The sequence below is a fragment of the Poromitra crassiceps genome, assembly GCF_964638095.1.
Source record: "Poromitra crassiceps genome assembly, chromosome: 28".
Lineage (NCBI taxonomy): Eukaryota > Metazoa > Chordata > Actinopteri > Beryciformes > Melamphaidae > Poromitra > Poromitra crassiceps.
This window is the reverse complement of record NC_139651.1, coordinates 4,560,732-4,580,023: the sequence shown is the minus strand read 5'-3', so window position 1 is coordinate 4,580,023 and position 19,292 is coordinate 4,560,732. Positions and strand designations below refer to the sequence as shown.

Below are 19,292 nucleotides of genomic sequence, written 5' to 3'. Positions count from 1 at the left end.
CGCTGTAGGTCCCTTACTCACTGATCTGTGACGCTGTAGGTCCCTTACTCACTGATCTGTGACGCTGTAGGTCCCTTACTCACTGATCTGTGACGCTGTAGGTCCCTTACTCACTGATCTGTGACGCTGTAGGCCCCTTACTCACTGATCTGTGACGCTGTAGGTCCCTTACTCACTGATCTGTGACGCTGTAGGTCCCTTACTCACTGATCTGTGACGCTGTAGGTCCCTTACTCACTGATCTGTGACGCTGTAGGCCCCTTACTCACTGATCTGTGACGCTGTAGGTCCCTTACTCACTGATCTGTGACGCTGTAGGTCCCTTACTCACTGATCTGTGACGCTGTAGGTCCCTTACTCACTGATCTGTGACGCTGTAGGTCCCTTACTCACTGATCTGTGACGCTGTAGGTCCCTTACTCACTGATCTGTGACGCTGTAGGTCCCTTACTCACTGATCTGTGACGCTGTAGGTCCCTTACTCACTGATCTGTGACGCTGTAGGTCCCTTACTCACTGATCTGTGACGCTGTAGGCCCCTTACTCACTGATCTGTGACGCTGTAGGTCCCTTACTCACTGATCTGTGACGCTGTAGGCCCCTTACTCACTGATCTGTGACGCTGTAGGTCCCTTACTCACTGATCTGTGACGCTGTAGGTCCCTTACTCACTGATCTGTGACGCTGTAGGTCCCTTACTCACTGATCTGTGACGCTGTAGGTCCCTTACTCACTGATCTGTGACGCTGTAGGTCCCTTACTCACTGATCTGTGACGCTGTAGGTCCCTTACTCACTGATCTGTGACGCTGTAGGTCCCTTACTCACTGATCTGTGACGCTGTAGGTCCCTTACTCACTGATCTGTGACGCTGTAGGCCCCTTACTCACTGATCTGTGACGCTGTAGGTCCCTTACTCACTGATCTGTGACGCTGTAGGTCCCTTACTCACTGATCTGTGACGCTGTAGGTCCCTTACTCACTGATCTGTGACGCTGTAGGCCCCTTACTCACTGATCTGTGACGCTGTAGGTCCCTTACTCACTGATCTGTGATGCTGTAGGCCCCTTACTCACTGATCTGTGATGCTGTAGGTCCCTTACTCACTGATCTGTGACGCTGTAGGCCCCTTGCTTGCGTGGGGGTAGAGACAGAGTGCTTTGTGTCGGTTCTTTGCTGACACGTTCTCCGGTGGATCCAGAGAATGTGAAAGACTTGAGTGAGCGGTTGTCTCTGTGCCTGCTGATCCTCTGCGCTCTCACAGAACGCCTGAAGCAAACAACATGTATGTTTATTTTTACACGGGCAAATACATCCGTAACTTTACATTTGCATAAAACCATCCAAGATGCACAATATTCACTTCTTATATAAGCGAAATGATTGCAAGCCAACTGCCTGTCGGATCATTCATATACCATATTTAACTCATGTTAGTTGATTTTCAGTATCACCATCCAGGGTGGTAGCCTACTCATACACATGTGGTTGAGGGCATCAATAACCCATCGACTAGCAGCAACCTTCCTGCTGCACTGAGAGTCTGGTTCCTTTAGGCCTCCTTCATTATGGTGGAGTAGAGCAGTGGTCCTCAACGTGGGGACCACCAGGGCTCCTCGAGGGGGTTCCAGTGTGGTCGAGTAGAGCAGTGGTCCTCAACGTGGGGACCACCAGGGGTCCTTTAGGGGGTTCCAGTGTGGTCGAGTAGAGCAGTGGTCCTCAACGTGGGGACCACCAGGGGTCCTCGAGGGGGTTCCAGTGTGGTCGAGTAGAGCAGTGGTCCTCAACGTGGGGACCAACAGGGGTCCTCGAGGGGGTTCCAGTGCATCCCAGGCAAAATGAAGAATTGTTCAACTTCACCATGATTTCATTTACATGAAGTTAACACAATTAGACTTCAGACTTCAGACTTCAGACAGACTTCAGACAACTTTTATTAATCCCAGAAGGGCAATTCAGTTTCACAGCCTACCCAATACCTTCAAAGCTCACAGTGAGCTACAAACTTCAGACATGACAGGACGTAACGTAAGAGCATGACATGACATAAACAAACAAATAAACAAACAAATAATGTCAGAGATAACAGATCAGACTCATATAAACATGAACAAGAAATAAAAAGTATACATATATTTCTATATGTAAAGACATGAGAACATGTATAAAAAATAAAAATATATATATATATATATGTATGAGCAAGCCTAACCTGTTCGTCACAGACAGGATACGTACAGCCTGTTGTGCGCTCATACTGTATGAGTGAAGGCATTCACTTAAAATGACTACTGTCTGTGTTTAACAGCCTGACAGCTGAAGGAAAGAAAGACTTGGAGTACCTGTTCGTTCTCCTAGGGGGCGCATAGTAGCGCCGGCCTGAGGGCATCAGAGCAAATTCACTGGACAAAATGTGGCTAGATTGTCTTATGATCTTTTTTGCCTTCTGTACCACACGTTTCTCCCAGATGGAGCACAGGTTATTCTGCTGGACTCCAATAATCCTGGAGCAGACCTTGACTATAGCGTTTAGGCTATTCCTGTCCTTCACAGACAACACGTTGAACCAGCAAATAAATGAAAAAGTTAAAAGACTTTCAATAAAAGATTGATAAAAATTACAAAGAATGGTGTCACAGACATTAAAGGAACTGAGCTTCCGCATTAAGTGGATTCTTTGCTGACCACGCTTGACAATAGACTCTGTGTTCGCCTCAAACTTGAGTTGAGAGTCGAACACTGTTCCTAGATATTTGTATGTCTCTACGATTTCAACATCCACACCATGTATGATGTATGATTAGAGCATGTAGACGAGATGTTGTCGCTGCTCCACCCTCTGCCGATCTGGGGAGAGCCGAGACTAGCACCATGCTTCCTCCGACACATGAGCAGTAGCCAGCCAGCCGCTTCTTTTCACCTGACAGCTGGAGCCTCACCGGTAGCACGTAGCACGTGGGAGGATCACGCTATTCCAACCAGTTCCCTTCCCTCTGAACAGTCGCCCTGGACCGACCAGAGGAGGCGCTAGTGCAGCGACCACGACAAATACCCTCAAACCGGCTTCCCTCCCGCAGACACCAGCCAATTGTGCCTGTATGGACGCCCGACCACGCCGGAGGTAACGCGAGGATGCGAACCTGCGCCCCTCGCGTTGGGAGGGAGGGACTTTACCGCTGCACTACCCGGACGCCCTACCTGCTTCAGTTTTTACATTGTGTGTGTGTGTGTGTGTGTGTGTGTGTGAGTGTGTGTGTGTGTGTGTGTGTGTGTGGAGATAGAGAGGGAGGGAAAGAGATGGGGGAGAGGGAGACAGAGGGGAGAAAGAGAGAGAGAGGGGGGAGGGGGGGGGGGGGGGTCAGACGACGAGCCGGTATGTCTCGGGCGATACACACTCCGTCTGGCATAATAAAGACCATGTGGAGTCAGACACACTGTGACCGCTGTGCTCTCCCAAGGATAAAAATCCATTATGTAGACAGAGACACACACACACACACACACACACACACACACACACACACACACACACACACATACACACACACACACACACACACACACACACACACACACACACACACACACATACATACACACACACACACACACACACACACACACACACACACACACACACACACACATACACACACACACACACACACACACACATACACACATACACATACATACACACACACACATCCACACACACACACACACACACACACACACGCACACACACTCTGTCACATGCTTACACAAGCGCACATATAGCGAGAGAGAGAGAAAGATGCTACTCATTTATAATGCATATGCAGAGGTTGGTCTTTGAACAACAAACCCAGTGCCCTTCCTCCTCCTCTTCCTCTTCCTCCTCCCTTGCTAATGGAGGGGAAAACCCACAGCCTGCCCTGCTCTGACTCCTCACAAGCTGCTCTGACTCCTCACAAGCAGCTCTGACTCCTCACAAGCAGCTCTGACTCCTCACAAGCAGCTCTGACTCCTCACAAGCAGCTCTGACTCCTCACAAGCAGCTCTGACTCCTCACAAGCAGCTCTGACTCCTCACAAGCAGCTCTGACTCCTCACAAGCAGCTCTGACTCCTCACAAGCAGCTCTGACTCCTCACAAGCAGCTCTGACTCCTCACAAGCAGCTCTGACTCCTCACAAGCAGCTCTGACTCCTCACAAGCAGCTCTGACTCCTCACAAGCTGCTCTGACTCCTCACAAGCAGCTCTGACTCCTCACAAGCAGCTCTGACTCCTCACAAGCAGCTCTGACTCCTCACAAGCAGCTCTGACTCCTCACAAGCAGCTCTGACTCCTCACAAGCAGCTCTGACTCCTCACAAGCAGCTCTGACTCCTCACAAGCAGCTCTGACTCCTCACAAGCAGCTCTGACTCCTCACAAGCAGCTCTGACTCCTCACAAGCAGCTCTGACTCCTCACAAGTAGGGACTCACTGGAAAAGCCCAATATCGGCTCAATAATAGTACCGATATACAGACGTTTCTCGATTGAAGTACATAGTAGATATTGTGTGGCGATATATTCACTATTTTCACAATTTCCAAATCTTGCCGATAATGCTGACCTTGTCAGCGTGGAAAAGCCTCTGAAACAGCATTTTGAGAGCGTGGTGGGGGTTTGGCAGCAGCTTTAGACAGGGCCGCGGTGAGACAGCACCTTTAGGCAGGGCCATAGACAACAATAATATGGACATAGCTATCCCATTACATTTAGTTTTCCTGGAGGAGTTCAAACGGTGGGTGCCACCATCTTGATTTTTCGTCAGCAGAGTGGGAGGGAATGGGTTGAGTCACCTCACGTGAGATGGGAGTTTCCCAAAGCCGCAGCTCTGCCTGCTATTGGTCCGTGATCGGAAAGCTGCGTGATCACTGGACAGGCGATCTGTCAATCACCCCCTTTTCTATCATCTATTTTACTCCAAACGGGCGAGTTATATAAAAAACGAGCCCCCTACAGTTGTTATGAAAAGGTGAAATTCGCACTATAGACCAAAACCGTGTTTCGCCCCTCACTGGAAAGATGTTTAGTCACGTTACAAAGTCGGGCATTTTAACATGAGGGGGAATGCCTACTGCCCCCGACGCCTAGTGGCCATTCGAGGAACTACAGCTTTTCAATTCACTTCCGCATCCTCAGAGGGAAGCGGGTGGGCAGGGCCGGGGTGACGACAGCGACTAATTGATATTCCAGTTTGAATCAAAAAGACGACAGTATATTGGTTATATATATATATATGGGCGTGACCCAGAGAGGAGGACACACAGGTCATTGTGCTCGCTATCTGTTTTGTAATGGGGGGGGGGGGCATCATGTGACATCCACAAGAATCTTGTGAAGTATGAAGAATGAATGAATGAATGAGATTTTTTATTTTTGAACATGAGATCAAAATCAAACATTTTCCACATGGTTTCACATGTTATACCAAGAAAATAAATTACCGTAAATTCCGGACTATAAGCCGCGGCTTTTTTCCCGTTTTTTGGCCTTTTTTGCCCCCTGCGGCTTATATAACGGTGCGGCTTATCTATGGATTTTTCCAGCAAACGGCCACTCGGGAACCTCCAAAATCTATGGATGTTGGTATGAGGCAGAACGAGAGCAAGACAGACATTATGAGAGCGAGACCCTGATTGGATGATGTTGCAAAAAATGTGCCTCGCGACCTGATTGGAGCACTGTGCCACTACTCTCTCTCAGCCACTACGGTAAAACACCCTCCCTCCTCCCTCGCTCCGGGGGGAAAAAGGCAGCGATTGAGCCTGAAAGACAGTCTGAATGAAATTGAATGTAACATTCCCAATTCTATGTATTACATTCTAAAAAACTAACAGCAACATTTTGGAGGGCTAAGCCACACAACTAGCTCGTTGTAATCTAACATCATGCTTCAAAAGATGGAGAACTGGCTGTGTTACGACGATGGCGGCGATTGAGCCTGAAAGCCATGTCTGAGACAGTAGCGAGACAGGAACAACAACAACAGCAGCAGCAGCAAAGGATCATGCACAAACCCGAGACGAAAGGGACTGTCCGTCAGGGCGCGGACGACTGTGTCAGCAACTCCCTCCCGACTACCAGGAGAAAATTACAAACTTCGGCGAATTCACACAAAGAAAGATCAAGGAATATTCCATCGGACCGGAGCAGATCATAAATATGGATGAAGTGCCTTTGACGTTCGACCTGCCTCTCACTAGGACTGTTAACAAGAAAGGTGAATCGTCCATCACGTTGAGAACCACAGGTCACGAGAGAACGAATTTCACTTGTGTTCTTGGCTGCACAGCATCTGGAATAAAGCTCCCGCCGATGGTGATTTTTAAGCATCTCACAATGTGTGATTTTGTCTGGGGATTAGTGACCTGACTTTTGTTTTGTTGAAATGTTAATAAATGGGAGCTTCCCCAAACAGCCATCTCTTTCCCGACAATCCCCTCTGTGCACGAAGCCTTACATATGGTAATTAAACATCAAAACACCCGCGGCTTATAGTCCGGTGCGGCTTATATAAGAAAAAAATAGTCAACTTTGAAGGTGCGGCTTATAGACCGGTGCGCCTTATAGTCCGGAATTTACGGTACATGTATGTTCAAAAAAGGAGAAGGAAGAAGCTAATGCTTGTAGTTTCCTACCCCTTTTATACATCTTAATTTTTTGACACGGTTACTGTTTGTTTATCAAAAGTACAGTCATTTCTCCAAATAATAAACTTACCGGTAGTTTATCGGAAGAAGTAATTCTGGAAAATAAAAAGCAAAATATTCTAGAAATAAGTACAAGAAAGTACTGGGGAAAAAGAAGCAAAATATATGTCTGGATATATGAGACAGACAAGCAAAACGATTCAGTGCAACCTCTTATATTTTATAGTCCTCTAGGGTAAACATTTTAAACTGCTTTTTGAATTGAGCGATGTGTAAACTTTCTTTGATCACTTCAGGTAAGTTGTTCCACAGCCTCACCCCATTGACGGATATGCACATGCTTTTGAGTGTGGTGCGCACCTTGGATTGCAAGAGATTCCCTCTCCTTCTTAAATTATAACCACTTTCTCTTTCTTTGAACCATTTTTGTATATTGTTCGGGAGTAATTTGTTTTTAGCTTTGTAAATGATTAGTGTGGTCTTGAAATCAACTAAATCCATAAATTTTAATGTTTGTAAATTGAAAAATAAATCATTAGTATGCTCATAATAGCCAACATTGTTAACTATTCTTATTGCCTTTTTTTGCATGGTGCAAGAAGACTAGAATGGGCGATGGAGGCGGGTGTAAAAGTGCTGAAATAACTACATCCATTCTGCTTTGTGTTTGAACAAAAGACATCGATTAGGAACCACTAAATCCTCGGCCCACTTTCTTCCACTCGTTCACATGTGGACGGTAACGTCATTTTGCACAAGAAATTGGATTTGCAGCAGCGGCTTGTTAGAGAAAAGGTGTTTTACTGGCTAAATCACATCAGTGACTGGACCAGTGGTTCTCCAATTTCTTCACATGATGAAGGACCCCTAAACTGACAAAAATTCGACCACGGACCCCCATTTGATAGGATTTTGTCCCACGGTCCCCCATATGATAATAAGATTGATGCTTTTAGATGTTTTATTACAGAACGTGTATAAAACCCATGACCCAAATAGTCATTGTGTTACTTATGAATGGAATTATAGCGAAAATAAATTATCCCCCTTTTTGGCTGGGGAACGCCCTCAAGGACCCCTGGGGGTCCCCGGACCACCATTTGAGAACCACTGGGCTAGACGACACAGTAGTGGCAAGCAGGGAGACACGGCATGAATAAAATATACACCCTCCTTGTTTTTTGTAGAAGGGTGGTCTGCGTGCGTGTGTGTGTGTGCACGTGTGTGTGTGTGTGCGCACGTATGTGTGTGTGTGTGTGTTCATGCATGCATGCATGTGTAGCCCACTTGCATGTCCAAATGGTGGTCCATTAAATGCTAAAGTAAGATGTAGGTCAAAGCGTGGAGAAGATGACAGACATGCTGCTGTGTTGTTGTGTCTGTGCTGTTAACGCAGCCTGGCAAACACCAGACATGCTCAGTGAGCCACAGCCTTTCAATGTATAGATCATGGATGATGAGTTGTCCCCTCTCTCTCTCTCTCTCTAAACCCATTCCCCTCTCTCTTGCTCTCGCTCTCTCTCTCGCTCTCTCTCTCCCCCCCTCTCTCTCTCTCTAAACCCATCTAGCTGATGAAGCGACCATGTTGCCATCTCAGCACTCTAGAAGGACTAGTGCATAACAGATAGAAGAGTGTAAGTAGCCTGCTCCACACTGTAAGTAGCCTACTCCACACTGTAAGTAGCCTGCTCCACACTGTAAGTAGCCTGCTCCACATTGTAAGTAGTCTGCTCCACACTGTAAGTAGCCTGCTCCACACTGTAAGTAGCCTGCTCCACACTGTAAGTAGCCCACTCCACACTGTAAGTAGCCTGCTCCACACTGTAAGTAGCCTACTCCACACTGTAAGTAGCCTGCTCCACACTGTAAGTAGCCTGCTCCACATTGTAAGTAGGCTACTCCACACTGTAAGTAGCCTGCTCCACACTGTAAGTAGCCTGCTCCACACTGTAAGTAGCCCACTCCACACTGTAAGTAGCCTGCTCCACACTGTAAGTAGCCCACTCCACACTGTAAGTAGCCTGCTCCACACTGTAAGTAGCCTACTCCACACTGTAAGTAGCCTGCTCCACACTGTAAGTAGCCCACTCCACACAGATAACAACTCAGGAGTAGGGCAGATAGAGTGCTATCCCACGCCCACGCCTAGTCGCCAGGTCAAAATGTCTGCATTCTACAATTTTAGAATCCCCCCCAAAATTAACAAATGGCCATTTCTGAACAAAAATAAATTTTGACATTTCTAGATATGTGAATAATTAGCGTTCTACCCGGTGATCTCCAGACTCTATGACGTAATGAGACTCTGAGGTTTAAGTAGGTCAAAGCTGTGGTAGGGAGTTTGGGTGGAGACTGGCAGACCTCTTAGCATTCCCCACTAACCTGAGAGCTGGTTTTTAGACCCGAACCCCCAACCAAGATCCATGAGCAGAACCCGGTTTGAGTCGTGGCTCCCGCTACTCGCTACCGGCGCGAGTCGGTAACCAGGAAGTAACGGTGGCTCCTCCCGAGCGGGGGGCAGGGAGGCGGTTACGTAGCAATCAGGAAGAAATGGTGTTTGCGCTGGAGGACTGAAATGTCCATATTTAACATTTTTGTGGAAGGAAGTGTAACGTATGAACATTTCCGTGAATTCTATAAACGTACGATGTCAACATTTGATCCTGGCTATTGGGTTGCCATGCACTCCAGCTGAAGTACATAGTAAAAGAAACTTACAGGTGTGAACATGTACTGAAGTCCAATTAATAAGCAGCTCATTTAAAATGAAGAAGAGCTAAATGTTATAAGCTTGTTTCTCATTGTTGCATACAGTAGGAGCTTCCCAGTGTAATTAAAATAGGATGAGGACAGAGTTTAAACAGGAGATGTAGTAGGCTATGTTGTTATAGACTATGCTGACTGAGTGCTGTCAAAATACAACTCTGAAATTCATGTCAGTCAACCTGTTACAAAAACATTGGACATATCCATCGCCTCACATAGCTAACGTTACTAGTAGGCTACATTGACGTTTCTTATGCTATAGCTTCCAACTACCTAATAGTAAACGATAGCAACAACACCTCAGCTAACACATAGCCTACCAATAATACTGTTGCTGCAGGGATGTTGGCTTTGAGCTATTAACGTAGTTGAGCATAATGCCACCTTAACTGAACATGTCCTACAAGTTTGTGCAAGTTTGACACAGATGTATACCTAATTTACGAATTTTACAATCTTTCCATTTTCTGGATGTTGACAAAATGGACAAAATTGTTTCTCTGTGATGTATCTATGCCAGTTGAAAATACACAGCAAAGTAAAATAACAAGTATAATACTTGCGTCAAAGCATAAAGTTACTCCTGAGTAAAACTGCTGACTTGAAGTAGGCGTAGCCAACAAAAAAAGCGACTCAGTCCCAGTAATGACAGTAAAGTGTAGCAGGCCTTCCACCTTGCTCAGGAGAAAAAGCACACTGAAAGGCATTTGAAGTGAATCTTCGCCCGGCGAGGCAGCAGTCCAGTAAGGCTCCGTGAGGCTCCATGTGGTGCACATTTGGCTAAAAGCACTTGTCAGCTCTTTTCCAGTGCCCAGATCGCTTCCTAATAATACACTTTATTGGGCCAGTTTGTGAGTGGCTGCGTTTGGATGTTTCCATGTTAAACTGATCATTAGAGCCTCAGCCTGCTCTATCTTGCAGCGTGTGTGTTTCAACCCTCAGTGTTTCCAACACCACCACATAGGACATGGAAAAAGCAGAGAGCAGCAACCTCTCTGTGTCTCTGCTGTTATGACAAGAGAGACACAAGACTTATCACAATGCAAGCTTTTCATTTTAGCTTGCATTGCACCTTTAATTAGGCTCAGGGTCTGAAAAGGGACCCGTAAGCAGGCTCGCCCCGCCCTGCAGCTCGACCGCTGTGCAGGCTCACCTGCTCTTATGACATCTGACTGATGATGTCACAACAACTTCACACATCACGGATGACATCCCAATTGGCTCTTATGACATCACTGATGATGTCACAATGCCTATGACATCATCCGTGATGTCACAATGCACAATTGCTCAGGTGACATCACCGATGACATCACTTATGACATCGGCAGTGATTTATGACATCATCAGTGGGACAAAAATTGAAACGGAACAGAGAACAAACATTGCCCCTTTTATACTAGGCATCTCTCGCGTGCTACGCGCGCCCGATTCCTAGGCTCGCCTGCCTGGTTTAGCCTAGTTTGTCGAGTCTATCTTTACTACATTTTACCATTTTCATGAGAGAAAAAAGTATTCAGTAAACAGTAGGGATGCAAACTCGTGGATAGTGGGGGAAAAGGTGACAGTTATAACAGGGCAGACATAAAACCACTCCGAAATCCTTCACTTAAGTGTCATTTTGGGATGAAAAAGTTAGTTTGCATCCCCGCAGCGTTTCCCCCTCAGAACTGTATTCTCGTCGGGGTGGAAATTGCCTCTGAAACAGCATTTTGAGAGACCACCATGGAACACTTTAAAACCCACATTCATGACATTCTTTTAGGTGGGTTTTGCAGTTAACACTGGAAAGGCCAAGCCACTGAAACCTCTCTCTCTCTCATCCTTCAGGGCTTTCTGTACACAACACAGTTGTTAGATCTGGAGGCCAGTATATTGACAAACCGACATATGGGTCTAACCCCAGCCGCGATAGTCCGATTATGATCATCATCATACTGAAGTTCATTTGTGTACGAATGGGTCACACAAGACTTGTAATTAGCGGCAAGTGGCCTCTCTCTGACCGTCACAGCCTGCACACAACATAATTAGAGCACTGTGATAATCCTGCCGTCTCCATTTAGGAACTGAAGAGGGGTCAAACGTTCAGAAAACTATGACACGCTGTAACAGTCCCCTCCTCACCTCGCTTTCAGCGCTGCAATCTGTCCACAAACAACAGAAGAAGAAATAAGAGAGGCAAAGTGACCGCCCACTTCCTGTTTCAGCACTGTACCACAGATTTTCATCCGCCATTTATTTTCCCATAAGACATTTCGTAAAATGCTTATAAAAATGGTTTTACTTTACTAGGAAGTGTGACGTTTCACTTTGGCTCTCGATAGAAGAGGTCAGGAAACGATGCCAAAAAACACGAGAAGCAAGACACCTCATGAATGTACCATTTTTTTTTATTGGACTTATATAGAAATACTTAAAAAAAACATGAAGTAGCACCATTACTTAAGTTTTTACTTTTTTTTTTTTTTTTTATCATGTAGAACTTTAAATGTCAGAAAAATAAAACTCTTGATACATTTTCAAATCTTGTCTCAGCAAATATAATATTAGTATTTGACCATGAGGTTAAAGGCCCTTTATCATAAAATAAAATATACTTTGTTCTTAAACTTTGCTCAATAAAGTACATTTACGCTCAAGTAACTTCACCTACATATACATAAACAAGTGGTAAACAAATGTATTAAAATAGAAATACTAAAACTATAGTGGTGCAACAGAAGCCTGTAATTCCCACTGGAATCTAATTCATACAAATTTTAGAAAGCATAAACGGTTCCTTTTTGTTCGACTTACTAAGTTTTATACATTTCAACGTTTCATAATAATATAGAATAAAATATGCTTTATATTACTGAATAAAAAATATGCTGGGTGAAGCGGATTTAAAAGACTTTTTTTTTTTGCTGAACCTATAAAAACTCCATCCCAACAGAATACTGTCAAATGCAATACACATTTTTGTGGATTTGTATTTCCGCCCACAGTCGTGTGATATTAAAATAATACAGTGATCAATGCCGTAAGGCCATACTAAAAAATAAACGATATTTTTAACCCAGCTACAAAAAAGTTCACTGAACTTAAATTAAAATATTTTTGTAAACATCTTTGCAATAAGAAATATAATCTTTCAAGTCAAAAAAGAATAAAATACTTCAATCTGTATTAATGTCATTTAAAACTTTCAACTTGTGGAATTTTTATTCTATACATATATATGTAGGATATGCTGTTGTTGCTCTCCCTCACATGGTTTTCGGAACTGGAGCTGCAGTATCGTCACCTCTCTCTAAGTCAATAGTCCTGTTTCGCTGGAAGCCCTCCATGTTTCTCAGCCATGGCCTCCCCTCCCGGTACATTCGATCAGTGAAACTGGAGGGCTCGCCCCGCTAACAGCCTAACATGTTTGACCCAGGTACCTCAGTCCTGACCCCACTGCGTCTTATTGTCACTTCATAAATATAGGGTACAATATACTAGAACTATTGATTACTATGCTGTAATATTTAAAACATGCACTTAGATGTTGAAAATATTTCCCCAAAGCTACAGTACATTAAAAACAACTACGACGACGGAGCCCCGAATGGGGGGAGTCTGTCCCTTCTTATGGATACTGCAGCCTCTTACATACATATGTATATTTATGTACACTTCCCAAATAGGTGATGATTGGGTCGATCCCGTTAAAGCAGTATGAAGAAAGAGTTTCTCGTTGTTTATTGTAGCCGCGGCCTCGGACGACCAGAGAGAGTTCTTATGAAAATATACGTATAGCCTGAGTGACGCCGGCGTGGCAGACGGGGCATTTGGGCTCGCTCCTCTCGCAGATGCGATTGGCACATTCCATACAGAAGAGGTTGTGCCCGCAGGGGACCAGCGCCGCGATCACCTCGCTCTCGAAGCACACCGAGCAGTCGCGGCTGCCCTTCCGGCTGGTGCCGGAGGAGGTGGAGGAGGAGGACGAGGAGGAGGACGACGAGGAGTGGCAGGGCACCCCGGGGAGGTGGGGCCCCGGCAGCGAGGCCATGGCGTTGGAGTACCCGGGGAAAGTGAGCGGACCGCCGCCCGGGTCGCTGCGCACCCTCCGGGCCAGCGGGTGCTGCTCGGCGGGGCCGGTGGTGGTGGTGGTGGTGTGGCTGTGCAGGGGCGGTGACAGTCTGGGCTGCGGGGTGTTACCGTTAGCCCTCCTCTGGCTCAGCACCATCCCGTTGGCGTTAGTGGTGGAAGCGTTGGCAGGGTACATGGCTGAGGTGGTGGAGGTGGGGGAGCTGCCTCCGGTGGAGGAGGGGGTCATGCGGCTCTCGTACTGGGACCACAAGAGGCCGGGCGGGGCCGGCGTGGGGTCAAACCCCCCCGGCGACGAGTCAAACGTCAGGTCAGTGCAGTCAGGCGAGATCACCTCACTTCCGTAAACAAACCCGTTGCCGTTGCCGTTGGTGTTGGTGTTGGTGTTGACGTTGATGTTGACGTTGTTGTTGTTGTTGTTGCCGTTGTTGTTGGTGGCGGTGTAGCTGAGCGCCGGGCTGGGAGGGCTGTAGTCGGCCATGCGCGACCCGTTGTTGCCGAAGTAGGAGTCCGTGGAGGCGCTGCCCAGGGAGGACGACGAGTCGTTGCGGTAGTTGGAGAAGGGCTTGCGGCCCGAGTTGGCGGTCGTCATCCCCGTCGTGCCGGGCTTGGACCACAGGGTGGCGTGCCCGTGCAGGTCGAAGCCCACGTCGGTGCCGTTGGCGTGGAAGTCGTTCTCGTCCTGGAGCTCGATGAGGCCCCCCGTCCGCATGGCGATGTGGGCCTCGATCTCCTCGCGGGCCCGGTCCACGTTCTCCGGCATGCCCGTCACCTCGAACACCGGCTCCTTGTCGCGGCTGGGCGTCACGATGTAGGTGTGCGTCTGCTGCTGGATGCGCTTGATGGTGGCGCCCTTGGGCCCCACGACCAGGCCCACCACGCGGTAAGGCACGCGCACCTGGATGGTGGTCTGCCCGGGCAGGTTCGGGGGTCCGGGCACCGGCGTGCCGCTCCCGTTCACGCTGGTGTTTTTGTTCCTGGAGGCTCGGATCATGGAGAAGTGCTCGGCCGCGGAGATGATCTCCCTCCTGGCCATGGCCACGTCCTCCCTCCGGCCGGTCACCACGAACACAGGCTCCTCGCCGCGGACGGGGGTCTTGATGTAGGTGTTGGTCTTCGCTCGCAGCGCTTTGATCTTGCAACCTGAGAGGCAAGGAAGAAAAGCAGGGGAACGTGAGGGCACGTTCCAAAAATAGTAGTAATGGTTCAATAGAGTTAACCATTACTATGTCATGAGTTAAACCATTACTATGTCACGAGTTAAAAAACCATTACTTATGCACTACTCAAAACAGCTGCTCCATGTTTATTATTTTCCCTCCGACAGCCAGTGGCCTCAGAAATCGAGGGGGGAAACCACCCTTTTTAGGGAAGAATAAATTCAAACCACGTGCTCCTCCAATACCACAAACATACAGCAGGTCAAAAATAGCACACAGCACAAAAGCCACTGATGGCTTCATGATGACTGTTATGCAGAAGATAGTGGAAACGTACATATAAAAAAACAATGTGTGATTTTATTTTGACGGGGTTATGGGGAGAGAGGAACGAGGCTAACTTGATCACTTCATTTCCTGACAGAGGTGCACAAAGTTGGATTCCAAACGGCCTCCATACACACACACACACACACACACACACACACGCACACACCTCTTTATGATCCAAACGGGACCAGTTGAGGAAGCGGTCCAGCCAGCAGAAGTGAAATCATCAGAGGTGCAACGCCAGATAAGTGGGACAGAGTGATATAACCAGACATGCACGCAACCTCAACTCAGTCTCGCTTATCTTTTAAGGCTGACTGATTCATAGCATACGCTACACTGAGTTTAGTATCAAACAGACGTGGTGGGTTATATGAGGATAGGATGGGGGTATTTTGAGGGGAAACGCATTATCGAATTATTGCATTTTTCTGAAAATATCATTGATTTGTGTTGCTGCTATTAGTGGTTCTGTCCCTTATTATAATAATAATAATGACTAACTAGGGGTCACAGCTTATCCCACCTTTTACACTACAGCACATATATAACCTGATATAACCTGACAAAGGGAGTGAATGGGGACAACAACCATGTAGATAGGTCTGCTTTTTATCTCTAACGTCTCTCTGCTTATAATACACTTGGGAAGTAACTTGGCGGTTCCTTATATTCCCTTTGTTTTGCTGGGAACAACAACAACAGCAGCAGCAGCAGCCGCAGCAGCAGCAATATTGCAGGGAGGGGGAAAGAAGAATCCGCATATGTAACCAAGCACCAGTACCGCCCTGCAGCCCTACAGCTGGGAGACGATGTAGCCTAGATCTGTTTAGCAATGGGCGTCTGTTGGCTATGATGACAAGGTATGACAACAGTCCAATGTAGCTTGTATCATCATAATAAATGGAGAAGAAATATCGAGCAGCAAACGTTGTCAGAAATCTATTTGGGAGCTATGCGTTTTTCTTTTCTTCTTACCAAATCATCTCGAGTGCACCGAGGAGCACTGGTGATTAGATGACCTATGTGACATCTAATAATTTACCACACTGACCAAACTATGATAATAATACGCTGTCAGGCGACAGTCATTGCTGCACTTTGTTCGGTTTTTGGAAGTTTGTTGACATCAGACTGACATGGGGGACTTTACTCTAAGCCCCCGATACGTGTCGTTGTCTCTCACAAAACTCCATTGAGAAATCTGGTCATTTGCTTCGGCAAAGATGTCGCGTTAGCTAGAAAATATGACTCGATACTTTAACAGAGACAGTAAGAGGTACTCTTCAATTGGACATACATTATAATACAGCAGGAAACACACTTATTTCGAGAAAATGTCAACTTTTAGAATCGGTTGACACACTTCACACACTGCCCGCTACCGCTCACCACTGAGTCAGCGGCGAGACAGTAACTAAAGTTACAATTTTACTAAAAGTAACGCTGCTTAGTCGACTAAATGTATGCCGAAGAAAAGGGTTGAGACTAAATAATAAGACGGTATAACAACTCGTGAGAGCGAGGCATTTTATGAGGTAGAGCTTGTCTCGATAAGCAAAAGCAGCATTTAAACGGACATAATTTTCCACGCACTTTGGCGTGCGCTTCTCTTAATACAAGACAGCCGTATGTATCGGGGCTAGACTTTGCCCCTAAACAAACCCGTGAATTATAAAACACTAAAACACACACCTTGTCTGCCCACGATCTCTGCCACATGCTCGGAGCTGGGCACCGGGACGCACTCGGTCATGTTGACGCTCTTTTTCCGCCCGGCGGGGTCCTGGTTGTCGTACAGCGGGTTGTCGTCGTTGTCCAAGCCGAGCAGGGAGAGCTGATCCAGGGCGATCTGCAGCGCTCTCTGCTCGTCCAGCGTCTCTCCCGCCCCGACGCCGCCGTTGCTGTCGGCGAAAAGCGAGCTGGGCATCTTCTTTGGAGATCAGACAAATAAAACGGCAAAGCAAGGAGGGCACAGGCAGCGCAGCGCAGCGCAGCGGAGGAGTGATCAGGGGAAGAGGAGAGGAGAGGACGGGGGGAGAGGAGGCACTGGAGCCGCCGGCCGGTTCTCTCAAAGCCAACTGGTCAGTGCAAATGAATCAGTGCTGCTGCTGGGGGGGAAGGAAAAATCAGTGCAAGAAGCTAGAAAACACATCCACCCCATGAAAGACGGTGCACAAAGCGTGTTTATTCCAGAGCCGGCTGGTGGTGAATAATAATAATAATAATAATATTCCTTCCTTCCTTGCTTCCTTCCTTTACAAAGGGCCCCTCCCCGGCTGGCTTCCCTCAGGTCCTCTGTTGCTTCTCTGTCTGAGTCGCTGCAGAGCCCAGACAGAGGAGATGTGCAGGTGACGTCACCCGCCTGGGCCTGGGACGGTGCAGTGCCGCGAGGTCATTTGCATAGCCGCCAGCCGATTGGCTGGGCTAGGCAACTAGTGGGCGGGGCCAGGCGCAAAGACACGCCCCCCCCCCCCCCCCCGCTCCTTTGTTCTCTCTCTTCGTCTGTCTCTCTTGCGGTCTTTGTGTATGTCTCTCTATCTATCTCTTTCTGTCTCTCTAGCCATGCATCTGTGCATTTCTCTCTTTTGTTATATGTCTCTCTGTCTCTCTCTCTCTCCCTCAGTTCGATTCAAATGTGGCATTAACAGCAATAAATGGTTCCTTCAGTGATACCAAATTAGTCAATCAATTAATCAATAGGTATCAAAAGACATAGATCTGCATCTTTGACATGCAAATTAATATTTTTGCTGTAAGTGTAACAGCCTTTTTTTGTCTACCAGAATATCTCGTCATTTTTCATTGGGTGAAAGGTTTCCCCCAAAACATGACTTATTGTTTTGAATGGTAGACGAAGGTTCCTGTTCTTCACAGTCACCACCACCACGCAGGGTGACTTGATGACCTCAGGAGAACTCCTGGGATAAGATCAGATTTAGATGAGAGCAGATGAAACTTTAATGATCCCTGTGGGGAAAGTGGGTCATTGCAGCAGCAGTCAGTCAGTGTGATGATGTCATGGTCAAATACAGTAAACAGGTGGGTGACCTCATCGTGAGCCAAACCATCACTAACATGAACACTAGTAATCATTTATGAATAACGCAGATGAATAAATAAAGTGTCTTCACTGCCAGATTTACAGGTTTGAATAAAAATTTGGAAGCGTGTACCGTTATAGGGTCAGTATACAAGAGAGCATAGACTATATGAAGTAAGATCTTGGTAAACAAATAGTCATATTGCTCATAAATCTCTAAAATATAAAATAATAGGACGGCCTCTCACTCAATACATAAAACACTTGAAAAGTCTGCACTATGATACAATACAATATACGGTATGGTATGGTGTGATACGGTAGTGACACAATAAGATACAATAGCCTAATAAGATGCAATGTTGTTGTAATGCTTATGGTGCGATAGGATACCATAAAGTACGATACGATGGAATTTGATGCGAAGCGATACAGTATTAGGCTACAAGACTATATGATACACTATGACTATGATATACAGTCCATTACAGTATGATCAGATCTGAATATGATATGATATAAAGGCTGAAGCACTGCCTCATATCTCACAATAACAGAAATAACAGAAAAGTAGGAAACAAACTGCAGAAAATAATATTAAAAAATAACTATAAAACTATAAACATTACGATAGGGACTTGTGTGTCATATAGTGGCCTTATTGTACTTGATACAATTTTTGATCTCTGACCTACGGAATCACTATAGAGCAGAGGTTCTCAAATGTTTTTCAGCCAAGGACCCCTTAATAGATAGAAAATATACCGGGGACCCCCTCATTCTGATTTGTGATTTTGGGCTTAATTGTTTCCACGGTAACGGGCTTGACTTTTAAATTGATAGGTTTGTTAGATTAGAATGTAATCCAGGAACCATTTTAGATTTAAAGCATACAATATTTTCGTTGAACTATGAAGCTTTTGCATTTTTTTTTTTTTTTTTTTCCTGAAAACTTTTCGCGGACCCCCTTGCAAAGTGCCACAGACCCCCATTTGAGAACCACTGCTATAGAGACTTGCTGTCAGCACCAGCGGCACTCTGTATAGTGAGTTTAGGGCGACGTAGGGATACTCGTATTTACATTACTATAGTATTCCTATAATCTGTGATTTGTCTACACTACAGTATCCATTTAAAATTTACTGCACAATTACAACAATTATCTTTCCCTCATTTGATTCATAAACCTTGGCATAATAATACACCTCAAACCCAACAATGCAGTCCTGATGACAATA

General features: G+C 46.3%; 1 protein-coding gene and 1 pseudogene across 2 annotated transcripts in view; one reads left to right on the top strand and one right to left on the bottom strand.

Annotated features, from left to right (window-relative positions):
- The window catches only part of LOC310799849, a 449,550-nt pseudogene that overhangs the window by 73,092 nt on the left and 357,166 nt on the right, over positions 1-19,292 (top strand). The window contains exon 3 of the transcript in view: positions 3,482-3,750. The product of the transcript in view is annotated as an uncharacterized misc_RNA (transcript). The remainder of the gene's footprint in view (positions 1-3,481; positions 3,751-19,292) is intronic.
- mex3b (mex-3 RNA binding family member B) lies at positions 11,847-17,261 on the bottom strand. Its single transcript, XM_083662260.1, has 2 exons — positions 16,707-17,261; positions 11,847-14,664 (listed from the first exon to the last, which is right to left on the bottom strand). The coding sequence occupies exons 1-2, from the start codon at positions 16,939-16,941 to the stop codon at positions 13,211-13,213; spliced, it is 1,689 nt and encodes a 562-aa protein (XP_083518386.1). The 5' UTR covers positions 16,942-17,261; the 3' UTR covers positions 11,847-13,210.